A 20,914-nucleotide genomic window follows, 5' to 3' on the forward strand; every position below is an offset into this window, starting at 1 on the left:
TGCAAAAATTTAGAACACTACGAGAGTTTATAATATTATTGTCCATTATTTATCTAAATTAACTTTAGAAAATGAACAACTTATTGTATGGTTGGATGTAATGCTAGTACAGATCATGTCTCTTTTTGCAATTGAATTAATAAAAATTTTACTTTCCCTTTTTTTAAAAAAAAAAATAAGAAAAGCTCTTCGTTTAGATTAAATGGTAAGTCAAATTTTTTGTGTTAAGATGTTGTGAGTGATGATGGACTTATCCCCTAAAAATAGAAAATATGTCAATATATTATAAAACCTAAACAGTTAGGGACTCAGACGTCATTACACATCACGAAAATTCATAGAGAGTTTCTAGATCCTTCCATCTCCTCATTTTACTCGTCAAACACTCAACATCAAAAACCAAACCAAACCACACACAGCTAACTCTCTCATCAACAAATCCTCACCGTCCATTCTGTCTGTTATAACTCGAGATCCAACGTTTCTTCTTCCTCTCTCTTTCTGTTCGCTCGCTCGCCGTCTCGCGTCTACTCTGAAGATCTGGTTGGCTCTCTGCCTCTCTCTCTCTTGTCTTCTCTTTGATCGATCTTAAATTTAACAATACGATTATAATTATAATTATAATTATAATTTCTTGTTTTAATTTATGTTATTATTCAGAAATTTTTTAGTACAAGATGTTCGGAAGAGCGCCAAAGAAAAGCGATAACACAAAGTACTATGAGATTCTCGGAGTCTCAAAAAACGCTTCGCAAGATGATCTGAAGAAGGCTTATAGGAAAGCCGCCATCAAAAACCATCCTGACAAGGGCGGTGATCCTGAGAAGGTTTATTTTTATTTTTTAAAATTACGATTTTGTGTTGTTATTTGTTTTGGTTTTTAATAACTCAGCATGCTTGTTTCGATTTACAGTTTAAATTGTTTGCATATGTGGATCAAATTGTTTAGATCTATTTTTCTTTTAAAGTTTGGATATTTACTGGATTGCCACTCGAGGATTAATTGAAACTGTGTTGTTAAGCTGAACTGCTGGAGCTGGGAACTTTGTTTTATTGGTCAAAATTGAATTTTTGTTTTTTTGTGCCATATTTGGTAATTTAATTGATAGGGTGATTACTGAACATCTGAAATTTTACTTGTTATTCAGTTTAAAGAGTTGGCACAAGCGTATGAGGTTCTGAGTGACCCAGAGAAGCGTGAAATATATGATCAATACGGCGAGGATGCGCTTAAAGAGGGAATGGGTGGTGGTGGTGGTGCCCATGACCCATTCGACATATTCCAATCCTTCTTCGGTGGCAGCCCATTTGGTGGTAAGCTTCCCCCCCCCCCAACCTCTTTCAGATTCATAGTCCTTTAAGAGTGAAAGTGATGGTAGTTATACTGAACTGAAAATACTTGTGGGCGGTAGGTGGGAGCAGCAGAGGAAGAAGGCAAAGGAGGGGAGAGGATGTAATCCATCCCCTCAAGGTTTCTTTGGAGGATCTCTACAATGGGACATCTAAGAAGCTCTCGCTCTCCCGCAATGTAATCTGCACCAAGTGCAAAGGGTTAGTTTCAAAATATCTGCTTTGATGAATTATTTATGATGCAACAAGTCTTTTGTTGGGTTTGCTTTTCTACTTTCCTGTACTTACGAACAGTAATTTGGTGTGGTTATTTGCAGGAAGGGGTCTAAGTCAGGTGCATCAATGAAATGTTCTGGCTGCCAGGGATCTGGAATGAAAGTTTCAATAAGACACCTTGGCCCCTCTATGATTCAACAAATGCAGCATCCTTGCAATGAGTGCAAGGGTACTGGAGAAACAATCAATGACAAGGATCGCTGCCCACAATGTAAGGGTGAGAAGGTCATTCAGGAGAAAAAAGTCTTGGAGGTTATTGTTGAGAAGGGGATGCAAAATGGACAGAAGATTACGTTCCCTGGAGAAGCTGATGAAGCGGTAAGGCAACGGATTTTGTTGTTATTTTTTCTTTTTAATGCTCTCTGAGTTATATTTTCGAGTACATTGAGTACTGTTTCAAGGTGTAGTTGTCTTAGTTGCTGACTGTACATTTTGTCATTTTTTAAATTTGTGCAGCCCGACACTGTCACAGGTGACATTGTATTTGTTCTACAACAGAAAGAGCACCTGAAATTTAAGCGAAAGGGTGATGACCTATTTGTTGAGCACACCCTGTCACTGACAGAAGCTCTCTGTGGCTTTCAATTTGTAATAACTCATTTGGATGGCCGGCAACTCCTCATCAAATCCCAGCCTGGGGAAGTAGTCAAGCCGGGTAAGTACAACTGGATGGATGTTAGTCTGAATTTGTCAGCCTTTGTTGTTCAAAACTGAGTTTGTTGAATAATTTCTAGTTTCTATAAATTGTTCAACTTCACCATTGGCAATATTCTTTCAGATTTGTGAGCTGATAGGATTTTCCATTTTTCTTGAGTCTTGACAGTGATGCCTTGGTAGTGATGCCTTGTGCATGAACTTTTATTCCTAGTACCAGTGTGACTGTCTAATTTTTGGGCATCTTGTTGTTTTCTGTTCAAAGTTCAGTTATTTTTTGCTATTTGAGTAGTGATATCTTGTTTTTGTACAGTGTTCTTTAACATATTGTTGTTTCTTTTCACCCCAGGAAACACTTTTAAGCAATATGTGCAAGTGATCGTGGAAATAATATCTGTGAACAGGCCTTTAATAGCCTTGTTAATGCAACTAGCTAGTTTCTTTAGACATGTTTTTGGAGGCTTCCTTAGATAGCTTTATTGATGCAATTTAGCTAGTTTCTTAAGACTCTTGTCGAAGGCATCATACATGTTGAATTATGTGATGATATGATCTATTCTAGATTCAGATGGAACTACTATTAGAGATTTATTGGATGTGATGCATTGCCCTTGGTTCCTTTATGCTGAATAATTTCTTGTGTTTGTTTCATGTTATCATCTTATTCATACATGCTACTTGTTTCTCTGCAAACAGACCAATTCAAGGCCATAAATGATGAAGGAATGCCTATGTATCAGAGGCCATTTATGAGGGGCAAACTGTACATTCATTTCACTGTTGACTTCCCTGAGTCACTGAGCCCAGACCAGTGCAAGATGCTGGAGACCGTACTACCTCCAAGGACCTCAGTCCAGCTCACCGATATGGAACTGGATGAGTGTGAAGAAACAACCCTGCATGATGTGAACATTGAGGAGGAAATGCGAAGGAAGCAACAAGCAGCTCAGGAGGCATACGATGAAGATGACGATATGCAAGGTGGTGCCCAGAGAGTGCAGTGTGCTCAGCAGTGATGATGTAGAAGAAAAGGGGTGGCCTGATTTAGTATTTTCATTGTTTGGGAGAAAAAGATTCTCAACATATTTATTTTCTGTTATAGGCTTTAGAGGTTCTAGTTTTGGTTTGTCTGTCTTTATTCTTATGTTTTTCTGATAACTGACTATGTAATGGAATTCTAGCGTTGCACCTTCAGACTCAATGCTCATAATTAATATTTTTAGTGTTTACAATATTTCAGGGTGGTGTTAATCAGAAGTCCATATGCGAATGCTAAAATTATTTTTTATTTCTAAATTACACTTCTATGTGCAGTGAAAACCAATTTCTAATTCACCCAGAAAAAAAAATGAAGAAAAAAGAGCAGCAGGTGATAACACAGAAAGGCCGAACTCCTAAGCTTTGGAGTCTATAAGACGAGCTCTTTGTATGCTCCAAGTATGCAGGTGCTTGGCTACTAACAGGAGCGGGCAGGGGCGAGTCGGGCACATTCCAGCCATCGGTTGAGGGTTCTGGCGACGAAGATGGTGCGAACAACGGAGTCAACAGTGGCTCCACGGGAGCTGCAGCAGGGGAAGGAGCTGGTGGGAAACTGTTCTTACCATGAACAATAATGGAAATCTTTTGGCCTAAATCACAGTAATTTGAGAGGTTGCAGAGATAATAGAAAACACCTTGCTCATTCAATGCAATTGTTGCAGGACCAGAATTCAGAACTTTGATGGGATTGTTGGCTTTGCAAGTTTGGTAGTCTAGTGCTGTAACTTGCATCAAGTTGTACAATTCTGTCTCAAAATCAAAAACTGCAAAGAGAGAAAATATCAAATCAATAAACAAAAAAAGAGAATTTGAATTGCGTGTGAGACACAAGACATCAAGTTAATTACCAATAGAGTCGCCAATGCGGAAGAGATGAGATGAGGACCAGTCATTGTAGAAATTTGGGGTCGGTGGAATGGACCACACTGAATCCCCCACCCAATACCTTAAGCCATATGAGCTACCAAAGCATATTACTGCAGCCACCACAACAATTGAGATTGCAAGTGAGTAGTGTGAGTTTATCATTATTGTTTGTTTAGCCAGCCTCAGGACACAGCAGAGTTTTCATCTCGGTTAATGGAGTTTCAGAGGAAAGAAAATGAAGAGTCTTCTATCCGTAAAATAAAAATAAACTCCATGCATGGAAATGTAACTGTTCGTGTACAAGTGGAAAGACCGCACGGTTCACACTTTTCACAAATCAATCAAGATTTAAGTACCATTATTTACGCGCATGCTTGAGTGAATAGACATATCATGGGGCCGGCCCTCAAAGAAAAGAAATTATGACCGTTGCCTGCTTTTAGTAAAGACAGTCTCTCAGTCGTACACGTGTCCTTTCATGGCTAGGATTGACTAGATGTTATCATACTTGATTATATCGTAGGATTCCTCCCGATTCCCCACCCTACCATTTTCGAAATTTAAAATTGTGAGGAAAAATAATAATAATAATAATAACTTTTCTAGCCGTTGAACTTGAAAAATCCGTCTTTCTCAAACCGAAAAGAAGAAACTCGTCTCAGCCAAAGCCTCAGCCTCGGCCTCCCTCGGCTTCACTTTAGCTTAAAGATTCTGTTGCCGTCTTTGAATCTTCGTGAAAAATCTCTTGCTACCACATCAGATTTTTTCCTTTCAACACCCCAATCAGAAGAAAAAGGAAAAAAAATATGAAGGGAATGAAAGGAAAGTTGCTAAAGAAACTCAAGACCATTAAACCAATTGGGTATCTAAAGCCTGATAGAATTCTTCAGGTCAATGCGGCAGATGGATTTTTCGAAACGTTTTCAAAGATTTCAAATGGGAAGTTTCAACAAACCCAGATGGAAAGCAAACGATCTGAGCAAGAGAAGAAGATCAGTGAAAGGATTGAAGAAATTGAAGAGCCTGATATCATTGATGTTGAGGAGCTTATGAAAGACCTTGAAGATGAAGAAGAAGAAGAAGAAGAAGAAGAAGCAGAAGAAATGGAGCTTGATGATGGAATAAATGACAAAGAGAATATTGGGCCACCTACGAAGCCTAAAGATTCAGTTTCTTGCAATTCCAAGGAAAATGTAGAATTATCCAAGAAAGTAGAGCCTTTAGCTGAGATTGATGTATCTTCTTTTAGGCGGCCGGACATGAATTCCGGCACCCTCTTTGATCCAAATTTACTCGCCGCCTTCGAGGAAGCAGTGAACCAGCATATTAGATTGAGTCAAGAAGAGAGAAAAGCAAGAATTGATCAAGAAAAGAACACAGAAGAAACAGAGAGAGATGCAACAATTGAGCAAGTTGATGTTGAAAAGCTTGAAGAAGAAGAAGAGCCTGAGCCACCATACAAATCTCGCCGCATCCAAAAGGAAGAAGAAGAAGAAGGAGAAGAAAGCAACCCTTTATTGAATTTTGAACTCAAGTGTCCACCAGGAGGAGATGAATCAGTGATTTTTTACACAACAACTCTTAGAGGAATAAGAAAAACATTTGAGGATTGTAGCAGTGTTCGGTTTCTGTTAGAGAGTTTTAAGGTGATATTTTTCGAGAGAGATGTGTCAATGCACATTGAGTTCAGGGAAGAATTGTGGAAAGTTTTGGATTGTAAAGCAGTTCCTCCAAGGCTTTTCATTAAAGGAAGATACATTGGTGGAGCTGCTGAGGTTTTAACTTTGCATGAGCAAGGAAAGCTTAGGCCACTCTTCGATGGGATGCCGATTGACCGATCTGACGGGCCGTGCGATGGCTGTGCCGGAGTCCGGTTTGTGCTTTGTTTCCGGTGCTGCGGCAGCCATAAGGTGGTTGCCGGTGATGGGTTGGCCAGTCAATGCCAAGAGTGCAATGAAAATGGCTTGATTATATGCCCCTATTGCTGTTGAAAGTTATTGGTGTAATTGTTCAGTTGTATCACTTGATAGCGGATTCTTATTTGTATCTTGATTTGGGATGCTGGTGTTGTACTCTGCCAATTCTTCTGTATGTAGAGCATATTGGGATAATTGATTGTCATGGTTTCTGGAATAATGGAAATAGAGCTTTCCATTTTCACCATCTGATTTTACATATATCTATAATAGAGCCTGCCCTCGACATTGAAAAAGATGTGACCAACAATGAACTTGTTTCAAACAAGTATTCCAATATCAAATTTTAATTCATGGAAATCAGTCTGCACATTACTTTACATTGACAATAGTACGCACGGTGAACTAGATATACATGTATTTCACTAATCCGTGGGGCTGATCAAGTCAGCAATTGGAATAGCGTGGAGGGGCAGAATCCACAAGGCAACTCCCGAATTGTCTTCATTATTCATGCTCCTAGATTAAGAAAGGGATGAACCAAGAGAACATTTATCAACTTGGCAGAAAGAAACCAGAATTCACCCAGATGCTATATCTTTCCAGCATTAAATGCACTCCAAAGAAATAGTGTATCCTCCTCTATATGAGGAGTCCAGGATTAGCATCGGTTACTTCAACTTTTCTGGATTACCACAGACGGCTTCAACTTTTCTCGATTAAGTCATGATACAAAGCTGCAAGAGACATGAAATGTGCTGAGCTTGGTTACCTTCTCTGATGTCTTGATCACTTTCTCGAGCTTTTGATAGAATTGGTAGGTTGGGGTACCAATGCCTTCAACCATTCTGAGGTGTTGGAAAACATATAAATTTCCACCGCAGATAAGTCGTGTAGATGAGCTCGTTGACGAAAATCCTGAGCAATTACAACATAGTGAGAAAATGAAAGAATTGCACAATGAATGTGTTGTTACTGCTTTTAGCGTAAAAAAATTGCAGTTTGTAAAGTCCGCGTCCCACGCACGCTATTAGAGTCCATAGTTCTTAACCATGGTGAAATACAGGTTGGAGAATGCTGTATCTCTATGCAAATTTCGGATTGAGATATGTGAGCTAGCGGAAATAAAAACAGAAGTCTTGGTTACTGGAATTTGACCTACTTTCAGTTCAATCGTAACAGAGGAGTGATACTCATGACGATATTGGTTAAGAAAAAAATGTGAGAGATCAAATCAGTGGGTAAGTGTTGTTTACTTTAGGCAATTGTTATCTTTGCTGGTGTTAATAAGTCCGTCAACAAACTGCTTACTTAATATGTGATTTACGCTTGCCTCAAGTCTATGTAGTATGTTGTGATCATACAATCAAACGGCCTAAAAATCATTTCAAAAGGATTACACCAGGCATTTAAATCCTGTTATCCATCCTCCTAAGCATAGAAATCCAAAAGTTCACCTTCATACTCCTTCAAGGAGAACCAAGCACCGAAATCAATGAGGAATATCAGAAATAAGATTATAAAGTTGAGGCTTGATACAAATGGGAAGACTCTTCAATTACTGCTGTATCGGAGTCATCCTAAAAACTGTCCGTGGGCATGATATTGAGAAGCCTCCGAAACATCATTTCTGAACCAAGGATCTGTAACTATTTCTGAATGCAATGGCTAGTGCTAGCTTATGTACTCATCTGTTGTTAGCAAAGAGCAAGTCAGCGTGATGAAGGTTGAAAGGACCTCCCATGAAGTCCCATCCTAATTCAAACTATTAATTAAGAAATTCAGATACAGAATGTTGACCTCCACTACTTCAGAGATGTAGTGGACAATGAACCTAAGTTTCTGGTTCTGAATTATGTGATCACACAGCTAGCAATACATTTTATAATGTAGTAGGAAACAAGATGCTCAAAATAGCTGCCCAGCCAAATTTTGAAATAGCACACCAGCACAAGCAGAAGTTCAAAGACATGTTGAAACAACTATCAATGAAGATGATGCACATTTGCTTTGATCTTCACTCTAAAATTATTAAAAACCAGCATGCTAACCTTCTTCTATTATAGGAGACAAAACATGAAGCCAATCACAAAAGTGATCTAAACATTTTTTTTTTTTGCCCCCACAAATATTGATTTCCAGATTTTTGTGATATACAAGAGAAATAAATTTTCTACGTATGGTATTATTGAGAAACATATACATATGTAGTTATCATTCCTCAAAATTTCAAGAAAAATTATTAATCAACAGAATACCAACTGTTAAAAGTAATTAGCAAAACTTTTTACCGTTAGCGATGATAATCTAGATTTGCATCTCAATGTCTTAGAGTCGTGCATGTAAGTCTGATGAGTTGGTAGCCTGGGCAGAAACAGAGTTTCTGTCACCTCCCACCTCAGTGGAGTTTGCAACTCTACTGGTATCCTGAGAACATAGGTAAGACAATGACTGCAGCCACGAAACTAAAGTGGGCTTGCGTGTAACATCATCAGATTCAGCAACCAATGAGAATAACTCATTAAGGACCAAATTCTGTCCATCTTTTGGCAACTTCATGATCAGCTGTGCCAACAACTTCATCAAGTTTGATAGTACCTAAAAAAGCAAGTAAATGCTAATTTTAGAAAAATCATAAAATGGTTTAAGTAATTAGTGCATTAATTTTAACATTTGTATATTTAAATGGACATGGAGAGAAATTTACTCATTTATTTTTTCTTTGATATTTTTTCTTGATTCCAAGAAAACCAACTTCTACATCCAAAACATTGTGGCAAGCAATGGAACAAACTATGTAAGCAAGCAAACATTCCACATGGAGAATGAAATGTAGGTAGGAGTGGTGGGGGAGGGGGTGCAGCATGGGGTGGGTAGGAAAAGGAGGGCACTATTTAACAAGATACATTAAAGTGTGTAAAGTGAAATTATTAGATAATTACTTGCCTGTATATCAACTAGAGAAATGAGCCGTAAAAGCAACTCTATGATTTCCTTACAAGGTTCTGACTCTCCTTGCCAGTTCTTCCATATATCAGCCTTGTAAGCAAACACTTCACCACAGAGCCTATCAGCTTTTACAACAAGACTGTTGATACAATAAAATATGGCTGGACTTCCAGCAGGAAGATGTCGAACCAAGGCCACAACCCCAGAAGCCATACCTTTAAACGGAGTAGTGCCAGGATATTCCTGTATTCAAATCCACACAAAAAAAAAGAGAAAAAAAAGGTGTTAATACCTATAATGTGATTATAAAACCTCAGATTTCACCGATACAGTTTTCAGCTACTTCAAATACCACTAAAGATCTCTCCATGTAATAGAAAACAAGTTGCTCCTTCAATGAGACTCTTTCATCTTGGTCAGAATCCTTCCCTGAAGAGATGAATCCCACAAACATAGAATGTGAAGCTCGAGCTACCTTTTTATTTGGATGTCCCATATACCTGATTTCACATTGTAAGGAACCAAAACTTTCATACATGCATACATGATTTTACATAAATATTAGCTTCCTGATAAACTTAGTCTGCCAGAGGATACAAGAACATAGTAGGCGCTAACACCCGTCTGAACATAGGAGCAGTTACACGTTCAATGCAAGTTGGAATAACCCGTAAATAAAACAAGATGCGAGCAGTTTGTACCTCATCCTTGTACCAAATGTATTCCATCTTCTGCAGGACAGAAAAGTCTACAAGAAAATAATTTCAGTATAATAAAAAATAACAATCTAATGAGTGAAATCAACCAAAAAAAGGGAACTCATTTTACATGCATAATCAGCACTTGATAGAATATCAAGCATAACAAGAAGATGATAACCAAATACTCAATCGATTACCTTGCCAATTTGTCAAGTCAGCATAAGAGGGCATGGATTCTACAAAAGAGACACACGCAGATTCGTTCTCCTGAACACTCACAACAACTCCTCGAATCGTGTCCATGTATTCTGAAAGACGCATCCGACGGAAGTACTCTACACAAGAAAATGAAACTAATATTCGCACTGATGTTTCAATTTGAGTTTCATGGGGGAATTTTGAATTCAGCCTGTGCTTTGTAACACTCAATGAAAAAAGTACGACCATAAGGAAAGCAGATTCAGCAATTTTCTCCAAGTCCCCAAGTAACTCGTCATCTCTACCACGGAGTAGCAAAGCCACCCGCCGGTGTCCCAAGTAAATATCTTGACAGTAATCCCATATAACATCCTCCACTATACACTTGCTCTCTTCATCCACTAAGGCATATTGATTGCAGAAAACACCAGCTATAACCCCAGCTTCCTTAAAAAGAACACTGTCTAAATGTTCTCTGACTTCATTACGCTTTAGTTGACTAGAATTGCTATGTAAGTATTTGTGAACCCTCATATACAAATTCTGTAAAGGAAATATTTCTTTTAACAATGCCGAAGCTAGGCACAGAAACAGAGGCCTATTGGAAGACAAGGAACCACTTCGAGCCAAGGCCAACGAAATACACTGCAGCAAAAGACTGCTAGCGATATCATCATCTGAAGTAGAAACCCCTCCAGCTTTTGAAATAAGATCTTGTGCTACAGATTCTATCAAATTTTCTGCAGAAATCCTCAGTCTGGATAGGATTCCCTGTCCCATACCACTTGTTGCAGATTTAGTGGAAGCTCTCAGAGCCCCTGCTGCACCCATTAGAAGAGCAAATGGAACATAGTTTTCTTTTGGTTTTTCTAAAATCTCGTGGGAAATAACTTCAATCTTTTGTGTATAATTTGATTTGATAAAACTGGATATAACCCATTCAATCAAGTGCAAAATCATTAGCCCATGACAAACAGTAGCATGAGGCCCATCTTCTTTCCCCCAAATTTCAAACAAAGAATTCAAGATTCTAACAAAATGAACATCCACAGTAGAAGATAGAGCATATCCTATCCCTGCCAGCATATCTGGAAGAATTCCTTCAAATGAGCTAACCAATCGATACTCTCCTTCTAGTAGTCCACAAAGCAACTGCAGGCAGGCCATTTTTGATTTTTCAGGCACATAAGGAGCAAAGGAAAAGGCCCCCAGAAGTAGAAGACCTTCGGCATAAAAGAAAGGGCTCTTCTTTACACTAAATTCAGCATCGAAAACATTAGTGAGGACCTCCACGGCTAAATCAATTAGTGCTGGTGAAGGTTTGAAGGATTTCCTAACCCAGATATAAAGAAGTCTGAGCAGGAGAGGATATGATTCAGAAGGTAGATCAAGGTTTCGAGAAGAGATAATGGAGAGGAGAAGCTTTGCTTGGGGGTCAGCAACATGAAGGGAGGTTTGCGAGTTCAGGAGGACTTTCAAAGACTGAAGATGATGGGGTTGGAATCTGTGGTTTTGTAGGGAGTCTCTAAGGTCAGTCCATGCTTGTATAATGGCTCGGGCAGATGATGACGAAGAAGCTGAAGATTGTCTGGAGGTAATGTTTGCACTAACGCCACTGCTGTTTCTCAGCCATTCTTCGAGGAAAATGGAATTAGCCTGTCTTGCCATTTTAGTACTAGAAACTACAATTCCACCATTAAGCTTTTAATCAGATGGGCTATCTCAAGTTTCAACTACTACCTACTACTTTCTATCAATTTATGATACAAAGCAATTGATTGATTGTGTTCACATAATTGAACCCCAGTTAGAATTTCACAAATTCAATGGCTTTTGACATAAATTTAAAAATACGAACATTCTAAGTTTCACCTCAAATCAGAATTCATTTTTTATTTGGAAAAAAAAAAAGAAAACAGAAACTTCGATTTTCTCATACTTTTTTCTTTCACTTAACTGTTATTAACTCCATGCCTGTAACTTCTATTTTCACAAATTGTGTGATTAATCAACAAAACCGTAGCATAAAGATATCTTGACAGAAAATAAAAATAAAGGATAACAAAAACTTAGACAGCTCATTGACTCTTATGATTTTAGTATTAACAATTCTCGCTGTAAGCAAAGGAAACAAATGAAACGAAATACACTCCAAAAATTTGAACTGAAAAAAGAATAATAAAAAATTACCAGATAGCTCATCAATTATTATTATTAATCAAAGCCATGGGTTGCTTCCGCCACTGGTAACCAGCTATTATCAAGTAAGCTGCTTAAGTTTTGCTTGGGGTTTCTCAGCTCTTTTGTGCACAAAATAGAAGGCCATTTTTTCCACGGGAGATCGTTAGTTGTGGCCAATTTAGTTTTGGAGAATAATATCTGGGTCCCTAGTTTGTTGGAGAAATAACAAATAAGTCTATAGTTTTTATGTAATTTTCAACCGGATCCCTACGGTACAGGGCTGTTGGCTGCTGGCTACGGTCAAGACTTCAAGTGATGTCATTTAGTTTTCTATTTTTCCTATTATGCCCACCATTTTTCTCATTTACATCAGTCAATCAGATCCTTAGTCACCATGCAAAGGTTCTTCGGGGGCAGCTACAGTAAATGCATGTATCTCATACATGCATAAAAAATAACCGTTGGATTAAATGGAGTGGATCTAACGGCCAAGATTCATCTTAGTGTTAAATAATAAAAATATTTATAAGAAATAATAACCTGTAGAATTGGTAACCTGAAATTTTGGACCAATAAATGTGAAACACATACCATTAAACTTAAAATCAAAATAACTTAAAACTTTGAGCAACGAATATGAAACTTGAGATCATAAACTTGCAATCCTAATAATCATACAAATCATGGACCAATAAATATGCAATAGATACCATTAATCTTTATATTATGATCATTAAACTTAAAACCAAAGTAACTTGAAACTTAAAGCAATGAACATGAAACCTGAGATTATCAACTTGCAATCCTAAAAATCTTGCAAATCATTGACCAATAAATATAAAACACCTACCATTATTCTTGACACAGAGACCATAAAACTTGAATCCAAATTAACTTGAAACATTGGGCATGAAATTTGGGATTATTAACTTGTAATCTTGAAAAATATGCAACTTATGGATCAATAAATATAAAACATATGCCATTAACTTGATATTGGGACCATTAAATTTGAAGTCAAAGCAACTTGACACTTAAGGTAATGAATATAAAACTTGAAATCATTAACTTGCAATCTGGAAAATCATGGAATTTATGAACCAACAAACATGAAACACCAACCATTAACTTGATTGATATTGAAACCATTAAACTTGAAACCAAAACAACTTGAAACTTAGGGCAATGAACATAAAACTTGAGACCATTAACTTGTAATCTTGAAAATCATAGAATTTATGAACCAATAAACATGAAACACCTATCATTAACTTGATATTGGGACCATTAAACTTGAAACAAGAGCAACTTAAAACTTAGGGTAATGAACATGAAACTTGGGATCATTAACTTGCAATCTTGAAAATCATCGAATTTATGAACTAATAAATATGAAACAACTGCCATTAACTATTTTATATCCATTGCCACGAAGTTTATGGCATTAGTTGACTTTATTATTAATTAAATAGCATAAAATTTTTATAGCCTGATCAATGACTATTATTGAGAAATTATTTGTCATATGCCTTTAAATTATCATATTATCAAAATTACTACAATATTTTTAAGTTGTATCATTCATCCATCTTAAATTTAGAATATGTATCATTTATCTACCAAGTCAATAGATTCCATTAGAAAATTAATGGAAGGAAAATTATCAGCCATATACCTTTAAATGACGCCCGTATCAAGCTTGTGTGAACACTGTTCAAGTGTATTACTCGTACAACCTAAGTTGACAAAACACTTATGTCGTCCACCAATCCGTTAACTTCCGTTAGAAAGTTAACAGAATTATGGCAAATTGACTATTTCACTCTTAAAACTCAAAATAAGATAAAAAGAAAAATTTACCAAAAAAATTAACGTAAATTTTCAATACACAATTTTTTTATTTTGTTATTAACAATACATTTTTTTGATTAAAAAATGAATTATTAATAGTACATATTATTAACAATTATCCATCAAAATATCCATATTATACCATAAAAATTTATTAACAATATATTATTTGCAATTATACATATTATACCATAAAAAAATTCCAGTTGGAGCTTGGAGGAGTAAATCTTAAAAAATTTAGGTTAAATTTTGGAGGAGTAGATTCAGGTGTAAAGTAGTTTTTTAGCAATTATTAACAATTATCCAATAAATGGGATGACATGTCATTTTTATCAATATATATCATATGACATGTCATTTTTTACTAAGTAAATGGGATGACATGCCATTTGTTTTATCAAAGTTTCGTCTATCTTAAAAGACTAAATTACCCTTATGATGTCAGCGCTTGCAAACGACAGTTAACGGATTGGTGGACGGCTGAGGTATTTTGTCAACTTAGGGTATACGAGTGATATGCCTTAAAAGTGTTCACACACGTTTGATACAGATGTCATTTAAGGGTATATAGCTGATAATTTCCCTTAATGGAATTGTAGGAAATTAGACATTTTGCCCTTAAAAACTCAATTTAACATAAAAAAGACTTAGGGAAACTATTAATTATATACCGTACGTTTATTCTGTTATAAAAAATACTACGAAAATTTAAATTTGTTTGATTTTCTACTTTAAGTTTATAATTTGTGTCAATCGTCCACAAAAACATTAATACCATTAGAGCATTTAACAAAATTTATATAAAATAACTATTTTACCCTTAGACACAAGGGTATTTTTGACTTTGCATCATAAATAATAAAACAAAATTTAGCCTTTTCCATAATTATGAAATTGAATTTAATGATTGAATTGATAGAGTGTTTATGAATTAGTGTTTATGGTAATTCATGGATTTAGTTTGATTATGTAAATTTGTGAAGAAAAAGTGAGAAGACAAATTACAATTAAGAAGAAAGAATAATGTTTTAAGTATATTTAATTGAATATTAGTTATAGAAAATATATATTTTTTTTATTTATACTATTTTTTATTTTATATTTAGCATATTAAAATATCTAAATTACCAGCCGCTTGATATAAATTACAAACTTAGAGTAAAAAATCAAACAGACTCCAATTTTTGTAATATTTTTTAATAAAAAAGATAAATTTAAAGTGGATGACTAATAATTTCTCTTTTATTTTTTGTTTAGCTTGTTAAATGTTTAAATTATCCTTGTGACATCATTACTTTCTAATAGAAGATAACGATTTGGTGGATGGATCAACGATATAGATCGTAAATTTGGGTAAATGAACAATACAAATTAAAAATATTGTAATAACTTTTATAACATGATAAATTAAGAGTACATGACTCTGTAATTTCCCTAATTTATAAAACGCCACAGCAGTTTACCTTTTTTTTTTTTTTAACGCAATCGAGTAATGAGTGAGTTGAAAGCATGATATTGCTATTTTTTTTTAATTCGAACTTTTATTTTATTTTTAATAAAATAATAATAATTATTATTATAATTTAAATTTAAAATGTAAAATGATTATGATTTTGAAGCGATTACTTAGTACAATGAATAGCCATCGGGTTCAGGGCAGCACCATCGTCAGTATCCCACTTCATCTGGCTAACGCCATTTCCCAACAACTACATCATTTTCTTCCCTCTAAATACTGTTGCACTTCTAGTCCCAGGTTCCCATTTTTCTTCTTCTCTCTCATTTCTCTTTCTTTTTCTCCATTGCTTTGTAATGTCTTTTGCTGCATCTTTCTTTTTTCTGTTGGTACAATTCTTTTATGTGTGTATATGTATATTGCAGGGTTTGGAATAGGTGCTGCAGTGCTCAAAACAAAATGGAAAATCAAGACCTCTCAAAATTTACAATAAAGGGTGATCCACAATCGTTGCAGAACAAAATTTCTCAAATTCGCATGGCGGGTCCCTCTAAACTCCAGGTTCTATTCCTGCTTTAACTTTTAATTTTACACAAACAAAAGTATATATGGTATTTTTAAGTGTAGAAAGATATATATTTTTGGTTTAATTATCGTGAATATCAGGTGATTGCAGATTTTGATGGAACCTTGACGCGATATTTCATCAATGGCAGTCGAGGGCAGAGTATGTTTTTCGTAGCTTATGTGGGCTAATAGTAATTTTTTCAAATAAAGTAAAATTTTCAGCTTCTTATTAGAAAATGCACAGGCAGTCATGGTCTTTTGCAGCAAGGAAATCCAGAGTATGATGCCAAGAGGCAGGCATTATATGAGTACTATCACCCATTAGAGTTCTCGCCTACTGTTCCACTCGAAGAGAAAACAAAGCTCATGGAGGAGTGGTATGTCACCAACTCCATGATATGAGAGATATGAGAGACTCTTATGTGATACGGCGTTGCAAATTGCAACTGTAGTAGCCTGTATGATGACTCTCAAGTCTAAATTAACTGAAACTACTAACTTTTGCTATGTAGGTGGGGGAAAACTCATGGTCTTCTTATTGAGGGAGGCCTCACATACGATGCAATAAAGAAGTCTGTCTCTAATGCCTTGATTGCTTTTAGGGATGGTGTTGTTAAACTGTTTGAGTTTCTTGAGGTAAATCTCATCTATTTATGACAACCGTTTTCATGACAAAGATCAAGGAAGCTAGAAAAATTGTTGACTGAGGTAATGGAGGAGGCAATGGGAACCAAAACAACATGCTATCTAACCTCTATCATAACCCATCATCTAACCTCTATCATAACCCATCACTTGACCCGTCACCTTAAAATACAATTAACATCTTAGCTCTCCAGCTGTTGAATTCTGTAAAGGCAAATGATCAATTAATATTTTCTCCTTGGTATAACCTTTTGGCCACTAGTATACATCTCACACCTGTCCAAGCAAAAGACATAAAAAATTAAAAAAAAAACACAAAAAAAGACCACATGCCTTATGTCCTACTCTTAATCAGCATTTGCTAGATTATTTAACCCCAACCAATCTTAGTTATCAGTTTGAGCTGTTAGCTGGTATTTCTTTAGTCATTTAGATAGTAACTGGCACTTTTTTTAGCTATGCACAGCGATCCTCAATTGGGTCTAGATTTTAACAGAATAACATTTTATGATTTAGGTTGAAGGGGTCTGCTCTCAACATGTGTTAGTTCTTTATATAAGTTGTAGCTTGATCTTCCTATCCTTTTTGTTTTTAAATCTATTCTTGGTTACCTACTGACCCATCCTTTCCAAAGTCTCTACCATATAGAATAACAGAGAGCATTCATTGACTCAGGCTTCCAACCATGTTGGTATAGAAAAATCATTGTTAGTTATCACACTATGTCAACTTTCCAACGATCAAATTCATTTTGAATTTCATATCATTTTTGTTATGGGTCTATAATGTGCAGGAAAGAGACATTCCAGTTCTTATATTTTCAGCAGGGCTTGCAGACATCATTGAGGAGGTTAGGTTTAAAAATTTTTCTCTCCAGTGGCTTCATTTCATGGCATATACAGTTTGCTGGGTCTAATTTGTATTGCTCTGCTCATCGATCCCTTCTCAATTGTATCAGGTTCTGAGGCAAAAAGTTCACAAATCTTTTAAAAATATTAAGATTGTATCAAATCGGATGGTTTTCGATAAAGATGGTCACCTTGTATCCTTTAAAGGTATCCTTTAATTTTGTCACCCTAAAGGAGAAGTTTTGATGAGATGTTACACTTTCTAAACATTTGTTGTCACTGATTGAGCATGAAGTTGCATTAATTGGCTTTGAATGTTACCCTGGGTTTGTTTACTTTCTGCACTGTGGTGTTTTTGTTCTCCTTTGGTTTAATTACTTTTATAATCCAGGCTTCACAACCTAGTGTGTGGTCTCACTAACAAGTTTGTTGGGGAAAACAAAAAAAATGTTTGATTGAACTAGCATTCCTTCTTTTGTGGCTTTAATGATGTGAAGAGTCGTTTATGGAGATATGATTATTGTAAATGGTTTTCACTTTTCAATTTGGATAAGCTCTCTTTGGGAAGAGTTGATGGGTTACTGGATATATGCGTAATTGGGATCTGAAGTTCTCCTTCCTATTATGACATAATCATGTTAGTAATTCAATTATATTATTTCTTGTGATAAAATTAAAATCAAATGCAAATAAATTTGAGATGACTTTTGTCTTTCAGTGATTGTGCATAGCTGTGCAACAATTATCTTTGTTCTAAATTTTGCATCTTAACTAATTTGTACGCAGGGAAGACTATTCATAGTCTAAACAAAAATGAGCATGCTCTAGATATGGCAGCTCCTCTTCACGAACATTTTGGTGATACTGATGGGCCAAATTATGACAATGCCTCAGTGAAGAATAGGACCAATGTGTTGCTTCTTGGTGATCATATTGGAGATCTGGGAATGTCTGATGGCTTGAAATATGAAACTCGAATATCTGTGGGGTTTCTGTAAGTTTTATTAAATTTACTTAATTTTCGTACTTCATATCTTATATCCCACTGGAAATGAGTTGTCAAACTACATAGGTTTTAATTCAGATTCTGGGAAAAAAAAATGGTTTCTTCTGTCCGATTTCAGCATCAAGCTTGTGTGCTAATTAATTCCATCAACTTTTTTCCACTGCTTTTGGATGTTTGTGCAATACTGGATTTGTTTTTCAATATTGGTTTGGGATAACGCTGCTTGTCTGTCAAGCCCGAATAGATTGGATACTCCTTCTAGTCATGGAATAGTATCAGCTTTGGACTTTGTTTGTCTTCAGAGATCTTAAGAAAACTTATCCCAAACGAAGTTTGAACAAGATTATCCAAGCCCATCCTTTGCCTCACCAATAAGAAAACTTATGAAACGCTCACTGCTCCAACTTATCTTCTCTTTATACATATCCAACATTTGAAAACCCTGCTTCTAACTTGAGAACGGTAGAGTAGCTTGGATAAAAGAAGAGAAGGAAGCAAACCAATTTCCATTCCTTATTGCACTTCTATTTGTCTTGCATTGGCTCTTATTCATTTCTTCCTGCACTAAAAATTTATGTGCTTTGAAGCTCTTCCTTTTAACTCCATGTTGCAAAATAAAGAAACAGAGACACTATTGTAATCATGTTTCCAGAGGGATGCCCAGTTTGAAATAATACATTGATGCAAAACATTTGTTTTCCCTTCATTTCCTGCATTGGAAGAGATCTTTGTTGTGTTTTGCATCTGCCTTGATATCCTTGTTGTGATAGATCATGTCTTCTGCTTACTTCCCACATAAGTTTAATGCTAGAATGTGATCCATTTTAGTTGACCTAGTTACTTATCCTTTAAAGTGTTGTTTCAGGAATGACAACATTGAAAACAATCTTGATAACTACCGCAATGCCTTTGATATTGTTTATTTGGTAAGTGGAACACAAACATGACTTCTTTCTTCCCCTCGTCTGATTCATTTGGAGATCCCTTAAGGGGCTTCCTTATGTATACGTATATTACCTGCTAGACTGGATCGATCGTTAATATTATGGAATGAGTAAAGAAAGGATGATTTTGTCAAAGTACATTAACATTTTACGAGAAAAATCAACTGAATTGATTGTTTGAGATTCCTGGAAGAAACTAAACCATGTTATTATCAAGATTTGAATGCTGATTTCTTATGTAATGTATAATGGTTACAGAATGATGCACCCATGTGGGAAGTAGTTGAGCTTGTCTCGCAGCTGTGTTCTAATGAAGCTCAATAAGTGCCACCTCGATATATTGCTTTGCTTTTCGCTCAGCTTAATGGAGAAATGTCATATATTGCTCTATTTTGCTCTGCAAATAGTGCGCCTTCATATTATTTGAACAAAATAGCCAATTCAAGCTGATAAGCTTAATGGAGAAATGTCATATATTGCTCTATTTTGTGTTCTTTCTTTGGATATTTACTGGAGTAGTTAAACCCCCCTTTTGTAATTTGCATATGGCCTTTAGGCACAAGGGCTTTTGCTTTTTATACATTTTCTACAAAATTCCCAAATCACTTAAGATATCCAAATTTGTAGAATAATTGTTGGATTACAACACATTATTGCATACATTAATGGTTATACCTTAGGATGCATCCATGCATAGCTGTATCTCACTGCAAAAAGTTTCTATTTAGATTGCTGTTATTGTGGCCGGCAGCCCAATTTGTAATCTTCCAAACTCTATAAGATAAATAGATAAATGGAAACAAAAAGAAATAAAATGTCTCTACTAATTTACTAACTATTAAGTTCATCTTCCCTAGGGAAAATGATGTGAATGATTGATACTGTTAAATCCATTTTAGTATTCTTATACCCTATCAATTTTTTGGTACAAGTCAACAAAATTTTCATTAGTCCAATGGGAGAACTCTCCTATTAATGGGTATAGGAATTTTTTTTTTTTAAAGTCTCAAAATTTTCATTGGATTTTCCAAATTCTACATTTCTCTAAAAACGAAAAAAAAAAATGCAGAATACATTGGCAAAGCAAAGGAGCTAAAACCTAGGGGTGGAACCATACCAAACCGCACCGAAATATGTTGGTTCGATTCAATTTGGTCTCGCAAGTGGGAACTGAATGGTTCAACAAATGTGAATTGATCGATTTTTGGTTTTGGATAAAATTAGAAAAAAAAAAGAAAAAATTCCAATTTATATATACAATAATATTTGTTATTATTATTTTTGCATAAAACATGAATGATTAGTGATTATAATTGAATTGAATTAAAAAAATCACATACAGAAGAGTACAAAAATTTAGTTAATATAAAAGAAAAAATATTACATTAAATTTTATGAAGTGAACCAAAACGAGCTTAGAATCCAAACCGAAATAAGATTCGGTTTGGTTCCTAAGCTTGATTCGTA

At 35.5% G+C, this 20,914-nt stretch overlaps 5 protein-coding genes across 11 annotated transcripts; 3 read left to right on the top strand and 2 right to left on the bottom strand.

The window, feature by feature from the left end:
• Nucleotides 1–391: 391 nt before the first annotated feature.
• On the top strand, nt 392–3,514 carry LOC18052272 (dnaJ protein homolog). Its single transcript, XM_006445729.2, has 7 exons — nt 392–543; nt 661–827; nt 1,149–1,314; nt 1,413–1,551; nt 1,668–1,944; nt 2,083–2,281; nt 2,977–3,514. The coding sequence occupies exons 2-7, from the start codon at nt 678–680 to the stop codon at nt 3,294–3,296; spliced, it is 1,251 nt and encodes a 416-aa protein (XP_006445792.1). The 5' UTR covers nt 392–543; nt 661–677; the 3' UTR covers nt 3,297–3,514.
• Nucleotides 3,515–3,563: 49 nt separating this feature from the next.
• LOC112101087 (umecyanin-like) lies at nt 3,564–4,688 on the bottom strand. 2 transcript variants are annotated; one of them, XM_024191114.1, is made up of 3 exons: nt 4,167–4,688; nt 3,954–4,082; nt 3,564–3,842 (listed from the first exon to the last, which is right to left on the bottom strand). In XM_024191114.1, the coding sequence occupies exons 1-3, from the start codon at nt 4,345–4,347 to the stop codon at nt 3,613–3,615; spliced, it is 540 nt and encodes a 179-aa protein (XP_024046882.1). In that variant the 5' UTR covers nt 4,348–4,688; the 3' UTR covers nt 3,564–3,612. The 2 variants fall into 2 exon arrangements, with proteins under 2 accessions (XP_024046882.1, XP_024046881.1); XM_024191113.1 differs by having other exon boundaries at nt 3,564–4,082.
• Nucleotides 4,689–4,777: 89 nt separating this feature from the next.
• On the top strand, nt 4,778–6,333 carry LOC18052273 (ABC transporter F family member 4). The gene has a single exon (XM_006445730.2). The coding sequence runs from the start codon at nt 4,992–4,994 to the stop codon at nt 6,174–6,176; it is 1,185 nt and encodes a 394-aa protein (XP_006445793.1). The 5' UTR covers nt 4,778–4,991; the 3' UTR covers nt 6,177–6,333.
• Nucleotides 6,334–6,430: 97 nt separating this feature from the next.
• On the bottom strand, nt 6,431–12,281 carry LOC18052274. 6 transcript variants are annotated; one of them, XR_002907135.1, is made up of 8 exons: nt 12,140–12,281; nt 9,949–11,631; nt 9,648–9,798; nt 9,403–9,550; nt 9,048–9,293; nt 8,393–8,699; nt 7,559–7,792; nt 6,431–7,019 (listed from the first exon to the last, which is right to left on the bottom strand). XR_002907135.1 is itself a non-coding variant. In XM_024191112.1 (8 exons), the coding sequence occupies exons 2-7, from the start codon at nt 11,615–11,617 to the stop codon at nt 8,430–8,432; spliced, it is 2,373 nt and encodes a 790-aa protein (XP_024046880.1). In that variant the 5' UTR covers nt 11,618–11,631; nt 12,140–12,281; the 3' UTR covers nt 7,397–7,792; nt 8,393–8,429. The 6 variants fall into 6 exon arrangements, 4 of the variants coding, with proteins under 4 accessions (XP_024046879.1, XP_024046880.1, XP_024046878.1 ...); XR_002907134.1 differs by having other exon boundaries at nt 7,413–7,792; XM_024191112.1 differs by lacking the exon at nt 6,431–7,019 and having other exon boundaries at nt 7,397–7,792; nt 9,048–9,154; nt 9,266–9,293.
• A 3,325-nt stretch (nt 12,282–15,606) lies between these two features.
• On the top strand, nt 15,607–20,061 carry LOC18052275 (7-methylguanosine phosphate-specific 5'-nucleotidase A). Its single transcript, XM_006445734.2, has 10 exons — nt 15,607–15,737; nt 15,863–15,998; nt 16,104–16,164; nt 16,249–16,381; nt 16,517–16,640; nt 17,443–17,499; nt 17,608–17,704; nt 18,284–18,491; nt 19,369–19,429; nt 19,706–20,061. The coding sequence occupies exons 1-10, from the start codon at nt 15,616–15,618 to the stop codon at nt 19,769–19,771; spliced, it is 1,065 nt and encodes a 354-aa protein (XP_006445797.1). The 5' UTR covers nt 15,607–15,615; the 3' UTR covers nt 19,772–20,061.
• Nucleotides 20,062–20,914: the final 853 nt, after the last annotated feature.

Source organism: Citrus clementina, unplaced genomic scaffold (assembly GCF_000493195.1).
Source record: "Citrus clementina cultivar Clemenules unplaced genomic scaffold, Citrus_clementina_v1.0 scaffold_2, whole genome shotgun sequence".
Taxonomy (NCBI): Eukaryota; Viridiplantae; Streptophyta; class Magnoliopsida; order Sapindales; family Rutaceae; genus Citrus; species Citrus x clementina.